General features: G+C 49.6%; 1 protein-coding gene and 1 pseudogene across 1 annotated transcript; both read right to left on the bottom strand.

Annotated features, from left to right (window-relative positions):
- Positions 1–356: 356 nt before the first annotated feature.
- On the bottom strand, positions 357–4,805 carry LOC125527666 (annotated as a pseudogene).
- A 1,201-nt stretch (positions 4,806–6,006) lies between these two features.
- Positions 6,007–7,951, bottom strand: LOC125527668 (cysteine-rich receptor-like protein kinase 6). The gene is made up of 6 exons (XM_048692182.1): positions 7,930–7,951; positions 7,570–7,700; positions 7,276–7,486; positions 6,945–7,182; positions 6,681–6,831; positions 6,007–6,458 (listed from the first exon to the last, which is right to left on the bottom strand). Exons 1-6 carry the CDS (start codon positions 7,949–7,951, stop codon positions 6,135–6,137), a joined length of 1,077 nt encoding a protein of 358 aa, XP_048548139.1. The 3' UTR covers positions 6,007–6,134.
- Between the last annotated feature and the right edge of the window lie 1,417 nt (positions 7,952–9,368).

The raw sequence follows: 9,368 nt of genomic DNA on the forward strand, positions 1-9,368 counted from the left end.
GCTCGGGAAAGTGTCAGAATAAGTGGTCGTAATAGAACTGCTGTAATAAGAAGGGCGGGGATAATAGCCGTAATAATAAGTGCGGGGAGCCGGGGATAATAGCCGTAATAAGTGGAGATAGTAAACCTTCTTGTTTGGTCTGTATTCCTCTCCAGTTGAGAAACCAAGAAACAAGAAACATTATTGGTAGCCTCGTTAGTAATGATCATATTATTATATCCTAGCCGTGCTCCAGGTAGCAGTGTACCACATGGTTCATCGAAGCTTTGCCAGAACAAGGATGAACTATTCACTTGGTCTCTTATTACCAAATTTCCGTTGTCAAGAACTTCAATTCGTATCGTGCACAAGTTGAGAGTCCTGGGCTTCTGCAACAAATTCACTCGTGGTTGTATGATTCATGTTATGGAACCAGTTAGCTGGTTGCCACGCAATACCAAACGTGTAAGGTTGGCAAACTTGCTCATGTCGGCCGGTAGCTCGCCAGAGAGAAGGTTGTTTGCCGCCCTGAACACCTGCAGCCCAGTTGCCGATGTTGGCAGGGGCCCAGAAAACTTGTTGTTCCCCATATCAATCCACCTGATGTTATCAGGTATCTTGGCCGGTAAGACCCCAGTGAAACCATTGCTCTCTATCACCAACGTGGTCAACTTCGGTAATGACCAAATTTTCTCGGGAAACTTGCCGTGGAAGCTGTTGTTGGAGATCATGAGGTTGTTCAGTCTTCAGTGAGACGCAGTCAATGAGGTTTTTCGGGAGCTCACCAGACAAGCTGTTGTTGGAGACCACGATGTCTTGGAGCATCCCGTTGGCGCAAAGTGATTTTGGGAGCGGGCCAGACAGGTTGTTGCTTGAAACCTCAAGGTTTGTAAGTGGCGAGTGCTTCCCGAGCTCTGGCGGGAGCTCACCGGAGAGCCTGTTTTCAAATAGCCTGAGGTCCCTGAGATTTGGGAGCATCGCTATGCTTGCTGGAATGATGGCGGTGAGCTGGTTGGTGTACATGAACAATATGCTCAGCTTCTTGAGGTTACCAAAGTCTTCCAGTATTTCTCCGGTGAGCAGGCTGTTGGACAGATCAAGCTCTATCAAATTCACCGCGGTTGTTTTGGGCGGCAGCTCGCCCGTGAGTCCGTTGTCGTACAGGTACAAGTACTCGAGCTTTTCATACTGCCATACCCACGCCGGGATCTGGCCGGTGAGCTCGTTATGGTACATGGCAAACACCGTGAGTTTCGCTAGGCTCGAGTAGGCCTTCGGGATCTCCCCGATCATGTTCATGCCAGACATCCATAGGTAGCTCAGGCCGGTCAGCTTGGCGAACTCCAGCGGCGCTGGCGCCAGGTCAAACGTGTTCGAGGCAAGCGCGAGCTGCTCGAGCCCGGCGAGCTTGCTTATCTCGGCAGCAGGGTACGCTCCGGTGAACTGGTTGGTCCCACGACACAAGCTGGCGTGGATTTCCCCACTGTTTCTTGATAGCTAGGAGGGTCAGGGTGGTTTGGTCGCCGGAGGTGGGCTGCGAGCTTGATTTGCAGGCCAGCAGGAGTAGGAGGACGGGGATGAGTAGAAGGTGGAGGCGATAGGGGCTCGACATTATTTTTGTCGGAAGCTAGTGAGCTTTGGTGAGGTGGGGACTGACGAGTCGAGCACTCATGTATAAAAAGGGTTGGAGCTCGCCGAGTCAAGTCGTCGGTCATCAGTCGTCGGTCATAGCAATTTCGATAAAAGTAGAGAGCGTGTCTAATGCATCAGTCCGCAGATGCTGATGCCATGTCGAAAAAGAGTCGATTTCTCTGAGTGCACTGTGATCCGGGATGAGAAAGTGACGCGTGGATGTGATGTATTCGCTTGTCCGGTGCATTGGTACTGGCGTGTAGAAAGTGATGAGCGGCCGGATTGGAAGAGTGTTCCAGTTTCTGAACTTCCTGTATTGACTGTTTACTTTGAACATTTTATATTTTGATAAAGGGTGTATGTTATTGACTAAAAGTAAAAGAAGCACAATGCATCGTTGCTGCACTGATCTCCTTCTTCACCGACAGAAATTCTTCTCTTGAAGGCCTATCCGTCCTCTTCTTTGGTCCAACTAGATCCCCTTCATATTTACGAGCACAACTCTTTCTCCTAAATGGGTATCGGATTGAGGAAAAGAAACGGTTCAATTCGTTATCAGATTGAGAGGCAAAGGCCGTGGGGACCGAGGACAAAGTGGTTACCGCCGCTACTCCTCACCTCACCGATCCCCTATGTTACGCCGCTGTTGGTCCTCACCTCAACGAGCATGTCTTGTTCGCTACGCTCGAGTGACGAGGTGATGGGAGGCAACAGAAACCGACGACCAGTGAGCAGTACTCTTGAGGCTAAATTTCATGTTCTGACCTTTTTTCGGAACTTGATCGAGATCTGACCCCACCTTGCAAAAAAATTGGGATCTGACCCTTTTTTTACTGCCAAGGTACATGGCGGTAGCGTACAACAGCCTACTGCCAAGGTTACTGGCGGTAGGGTTGCACACCCTACCGGAAAAATTTCCTAAGTATGAAATACAGTGCATACTCACACCTTGACGGTAGGGTTGTACAAGTTACCGCCAGCCTGCTTGGCAGTAAGGGTGTTTCCTACCATCAAGATCCCTGGTGGTAGGCTATACAACCCTACAGCGAAAGTGTCCGGCGGTGGCAAAAGGATTAGATCTTGAATTTTTTTTAAATTAAGGTTAGATCTCGATTAACTTTCAGAAAAGGGTCAAAACACGAAATTTTGCCGACGCTCGACATACACCCATGGGAGCCATGGATCGACGCCCGTGTGATCCTTGCATGTTGGCCCTATGCACATACATGCAACAAGCTTACGGCGATGGTGATGTATTGATGGTGATGTACTGAAACTTCGGAGCTGGATCAATTACTTTCCGAGACGGTGAATCTTCGGAGTTTACTCAGCGATGGATTGATTGATTCACTGCAAAGCTAGCTGTGCAACACATGCACGCGAGATACCAAAGCGATATATGGCCGCCGTTCTATATTTCTCAAAATCACGGGTGATTACACCAAAGTGATCTATGGCTGTTCTATTTTTTCTGGCTGCTTTTCTGAAAACAACTGGTGGTTCAGTTCATAGGGGAGCTTGATATGGATGTGTATTTTGATGACAGTGCACTCAAGAACTCACATGTTCGTGGATGAATTTACCTCCACAGGTATTGATAATTTTTGGTGTTTTTTTCCTCCTTAAGGGAGTTGGTATACTTCATCTTGCTCATATTGTTTTCAGGATGCATTTTTTTGTTCACGGTTGTTTCAAGATGGCAAAATTTTCCCAATGTGTGCCACAATATCTTTGAAATTAAAAACGACTTTGGGAAATTATGATTCTACTCTCAGACGTTCCGCTTGGAGCTCAGTCAAGACTCAAGAGATGCCATTGGTTGTTGGTGAGAATGCAAGCTCACCATAATGTTTATTTGATCACGATGTGTTTATGACGTGTCAACTATCCCCTGTCACTATATCGACATTCTTGCAAGTGGTTCAGATTCAAAATAATTTTACTCAGTGTATCATTGACAATTTCGTGATATAGTGCACATGTAAAGGATGTTGCACTGAACCTTCTCATATTCTTTTTCTAGACCAATTGAGAATATCACTAGACTTTTTCTGCACAACTTACACCCCTTCAGAATGAAATGCTAATCAGGGTGAATTGTAAAAAAAAAATCATTCACGTGAATTTTTGTTTGCTTATCTTATTTATTCCTAATGTTCAGGGCTTCAAGCTACCATGGTACAAAATGCAGGTCAGTTTTGGGGTCTGTAGATAGCAAATGCTTTCATATGTTGTTATTTTCTATTTTTAGGTCCTATGGGTCTTTAGATATTTTTTTTTAGAAAAGGAGGATGACCCCCGGCCTCTGCATCTGGGAGATGCATACAGCCACTTTATTGATTATTCTCGAGGACCTTACAAAGTATTACAACAATGTGCCTGAATCCACCATCTTGGCAACATATGCCGCTACTCCTATCCAAAATCATGAAGGGGTGCTAGCTGGGCCACTACCCAAACCACTCACCTAAGCCTAACATCAAAAGCCGGAAGCCGAAACTCATTCGGAAGCCCCAGCCGAGCCACATACCGGGTCTGGGGCACAATCCGGTCAGACACACTCGTGTGTCGTCGCCGCCATCTTCCATAGGTCTTCAGATCATATTGAGGCTTCTACCTTGTCTGGCCACTCTGCCATCGATGTCACCATGACGCCAGACAGCAACCTCCTCCTGCGCAAGCCCATCTCCGCGCATCGGACGCCGAGTCTCCACAGCGCCATGCCATCGATCTCCGCCGCCATCAATGTGTGAGATGAAACACCGCTCCACCATCCCTCCAGCCAGCACTTGCTCCAAGACGATGCCCCCAGAAGGGAAAGCGATAGAACGCCATCATCATCCGATCCGGAAGACCCAGATCTAGGGTTTCCCCCTGAGCATCCCGAACCTGATGGCGCAGACTGCCGACGATGTATCGGCAGTAGCTCCACCAGACGAGCGTCGCCTACGTCGCCGCCGCCTCCAAGATGAAGCTGACCAGAATGCATATGTCGACACCGAACCGCCGCCACTTCCACCGCCGCTTGAGTAGCCCCCGAGCAACGCCTTCAGGAAGGAGCACGCCACCGTGGTGTCGTCGTTGCTTGAACAGGGGGGTCTAAGGTTTTCACCTGAGCTCTTGGGAGGGGTGGAAGGAAGGAGGTCCTCTCCGAAGCCTCCAACGAGGGAAGCAACACCCAAAGGCACTGTCATCGGAGTGGCCGCCACGCCGGCCAAGAGATTCCCCCGGAACCCTTCCAGCCACCGGATCTGCAAGGCCAGCACCCAGAACGGTGACCGAAGCCACCAAGGGCCGGATCCGCTGCAGATCGGAGTAGATCGGGGTCAAGGACGAACATCACCATGGCCACCAACATCCAGCGAGGAACCGCCGCCGCAGCCGAAGCCCACCACCTCCCCGCCATCCACATGGCCAGGGAAGTGGCCCACCTGTCCACGCCGACGCCGCCCGCCGCCAAGCTGCGCCGCGTGCCACCAGCCATGGCCGCCGCCATGGATCCAAGCCGCAGGCGGGCCGCCAGCCGCGGGGCCCCGCGGGAGAGGAGAACCACGCCACGGGGGGAAGGCCCCGCCGCCGCCGCCACGACGCGGGCTTCGCCCGGTGGTGGCCTCCGGCGGCGGCGAGGGGATTAGCTGGAGAAGGGAGGCCCGGCGGCGGCGCGGTTGGGGGCTGCCGCCCGTGTCGCCTACCCTAGACTCATAGTTCCCCGGCCTCACGGTTGAGGACGTGAAGCAAGAATTAAGAAGGAAATCCCTTCCCTCTTGCCCGGCCGTGGGCAAAAAAGCCCCCGCGTCCCCCGCATCGCCCTCCCTGGCGGCGACGGGGGAACCCAGATCCGGCGCCTTACACCCTTCCCACCTCCCTCCCCACCTCGCCGCCACCGGAGGAATGGCCGGCGAAGCCGGCGCCGGCTCCCGGGATGGTGGCGGCGGGGCGAGACCGCTCCCTTTCGGTGGTGAAGGTCCGGTCTTTAGATATTGTATACTTTAATATGTTGTTATTAACATATACTCCCTCGGTTCCTAAATATAAGTCTTTTACAAATTCCAATATAGCCTACATAATGAGCAAAATGAGTGAATCTACACTCGTGTAGTCCATATTGGAATCTCTAAAAAAAACCTTGTATTTAGAAACGGAGGGAGTAGTTTTTATCGCACAATGACAAACACGACTTTTCTTTTTGACACAATGAGAAAAGAGACGAGCAAAGCTATAATTTCTCTCCGTTTGTTCATCTTTATAATTACACGTCCCTGAGAATTCATGATAGTCCCCGTCTATGATATGTCGGATCAGAATTGAAGATGTGGCATTGGCTTGCAAATGAACTATAAGTAAAAGATGTTTTCTTTGAAAATATATTTATTTATTGGGGGAATTAGAGAACACATGCGGTAAATTCTTCTCCCGTTTTAATGCACGGACATTTTTTGCTAGTAGATAAATAATGATTCTGGAGATTTAGTTGCAATCAAGACTATGCGATGGACACCAAGAATTCAGGTTGAACGCCCTCATCATCTTGGTTCGAGCTCTGTGAGGGACAAGTCGTTGGGCGACATCGCCTTTGGCCTGCTATCCCCAGTGAACCGGAACTGTGACGAGTAACCCTCCATGGCATCGATGCAGAACGTTGGCCTCGACGGCGCCTGCATAGACGACGTTGTGTTGCTGCTGAGCATGACGTGCACTGCCGACATGGTTGGCCGATCCGCGGGGTTGTCTTGGACGCAGAGCAGCCCGATGTTGACCAGCTTCAGCATCTGGCCTCCCGGAGAAGGGCCGCGCATGGACGGATCCACCAGCTTCTCGACTGTGCTAGAAGTCCAGTGCTCCCATACCTGCATGCATGTGCCAATATTGAATGTTTTATACTCACTCCGTCCGAAAAAACTTGTCCAAAACTTGTTTCTCAAATGGATGTAGGAGTATTTAGCAATAACTTGGTACTAGATACACCCATTTAAGGGATAAGCTTTTTCAAACGGATGTATATTGGTTAACACAGTTTTTGTGTTGGCTCCATGCTCATGTGATGAGGAGAGGAGCTTTTTAGTACTCACGAGGCTCAGGAGGTCAATGGATTGCTCCGAGTTAACGAAGCTGTTGCTCTTCCTTCCCGTGACGATCTCCAGGACCAGAACGCCGAAGCTGAATGCGTCCGACTTGACGGAATACTGCCCGCGCATCGCGTACTCCGGTGACATGTATCCGCTGCGTACGTCGTGTAAATAATACGTAAATAAATAAATGTTGTACTCTAATGGAGTAGAGTATTAACACATAACAGCCATCGTGCCAGCGAAATTCAGGCCGGATGTACTTACTATGTTCCGGCGATGTGGCTAGTGATGGCCTGCGACTGATCCCAACCGAACAGTTTCGCCAATCCGAAGTCCGAAATCTTAGGATTGCAGTCCGAGTCCAGGAGCACATTGCTGGCCTTGAGGTCCCGGTGCACGATCCTCGGCTGGGAGTCTTCGTGGAGGTACTGCAAGCCTCGAGCGATCCCGTTCACGATCTTCAGCCTCTTCCCCAAGTCCAGGTCTCTGCGTTTCTCATCATCTGCCAGCGAAGCAACCATCAAAATTCACTTCCCAAAACAGCTAGCTACGCTAGAGAGAGAGAGAGATAACTGATGCGATGGACGTAACGTACCAAAGAGAAGGGTGTCCAGGCTCCCATTCGGCATGTATTCATAGACGAGTAGCTTCTCCGGTTCTTCCAAGCAAACGCCAACCAGCCTGACAAGATTCCTGTGCTGAAGCTTAGCGAGTAGAACCAACTCCGTTTTCAGCTCTTCTATTCCTTGCGTGGAGCTCTGTGAGAGCCTCTTCACTGCTATTTCTTCACCTTCATGAAGGACTCCCTGTGCGATCCAACACACTTACTCCCCAATAAAGATGTTCAATTTGCATAATTCCCATGTTACTAAGAATGTATGATCGGCACCTTGTAAACCGCCCCGAACCCTCCTTCCCCAAGCTTGTTTCTTTCAGCGAAGTTATCTGTTGCAGCCCGTAGCATCGATAGGTCAAGGAGGAGGGAATCGATGCTTTGGATGTCATCTTGGTTAATTGAATCTGTTTCAAGAGGACAAGTGCACAATGATCAATATAGTTTTGGAGTAGAATCCACTGGCTCATCAAATATGTGTGCATATTTTTTCCTTGTATATAACACACTAACACACCTAATTTTTCAATGCTGGCAGGCCAAAGTAGAAATACTAGGAACTATGGGGAGCTTTTGTTGGGTAAAATAACAGTGTGCAAATAAAAGGACATTTGCATGCTTAAGAGAATCTACAACCATCTATAGCCATAGCCCCCATGTCTGCCCCAAACGTCTGAGCGGCCTGCCCGGTCACTGCCCGAACAAAAAAACGCCACCTAACCCGATGGGGCACATCCAGCCCAAACGTCTGGGCTGACCGACAACCCCCATACCCGATTCATATGTGAGGCGGATATGGGGACACCCAGACGCATCCGGACGGGTCCGTCACGTAGGACTGACCACAAGGGCCCGCACCAATTCGCTTGAAGATGTTCCCCTACTTGCCTGACCTGCCATGTTCCTGTTCTCTTTTTTGCCTCATCGACACAACTGCCACCGTAATTTCGCTGCCATTAGTGCTCCACCATTGGCCCCAACCCACAACACCGTCAACCGTGCCACCATCGGACAAGGTCGCCGCCACCGGACGCGCACCGGTATGTCCAACTCCCTCGGATATACACCTCACACTCTATGTGTCTGATGAAATGTCTGAGCAGTTTTTTGATTCTTTTGGTAATTTGTAGGTCACCGATGGATTCGTCGTAGAGTGATGGCTATGGGAACACAGACCTTGATGAATTCAGATTCAGCGAGTTCATCGGTTCGTCGTATGCAGACGAGGAAGATGCTCAAGTGATGATGATGACGAGCATCCAAACGGAAATGGAGAAGGTAGAGGAGCGTGTAATGAACTTCAATGGTTCCATAAAGGGCCGGAGAGTTATTCTCCAGGATAGGATTGCCGGTGCATGTCTTATGTACATGGAAAACTTCACGCTGGACTCAATATACTATGAAGGTTTCTTTCGACATCACTTCTGGATGAGTAGAGATTTCTTCTTCGGCGTAGTGACTATTGTGGAAAAGGCTGATGACAACTTCAAGCTGAGAAAGGATTGTTGTGGAAAACTTTCTCTCCCTCCCCTTAAGAAATGCACGGGTGCTCTCAGAATGCCTGCTTATGGTAAGGCCGCCACTGCCATTGATACTGAAATCTGGAAGGGAAAGACCACGGTCTTGAGCACCACGCTGCAATTTGCATGCATGGTGAAGATGTTTGACGCAGAGTACCTAAGAGGCCAATTGTGTAGGACACAGAAAAATTGCCCAAAAGGTTTCCAGGGTATGGATGGTTGAATTGGTTTCATGCATTGGCAATGGAAGAATTTCCCAAATGTTTTCATGGGCACTACCAAGGTCACATCAAAGAAGACACCGTCATACTTGAAGTAGCGGCATCAATGGACTTGTGGAATTGGCATGCTTTGTTTGGCATGGCTGGTTCTCACAATGATATCAATGTGCTCTAGCAATCTCTTTTGTTTAAGAGACTTTGTGATGGGGAAGCTCCGCCGTGCAACTACACCTCAAAGGCCACAACTACAATATGAGATACTACCTTGCCGATGGTAGCTGCTATGGAGCTACGATAGAGCATCATTGGACCGCCAAGGCTGCATTGGAGCATC

Source organism: Triticum urartu, unplaced genomic scaffold, assembly GCF_003073215.2.
Source record: "Triticum urartu cultivar G1812 unplaced genomic scaffold, Tu2.1 TuUngrouped_contig_433, whole genome shotgun sequence".
Taxonomy (NCBI): Eukaryota; Viridiplantae; Streptophyta; class Magnoliopsida; order Poales; family Poaceae; genus Triticum; species Triticum urartu.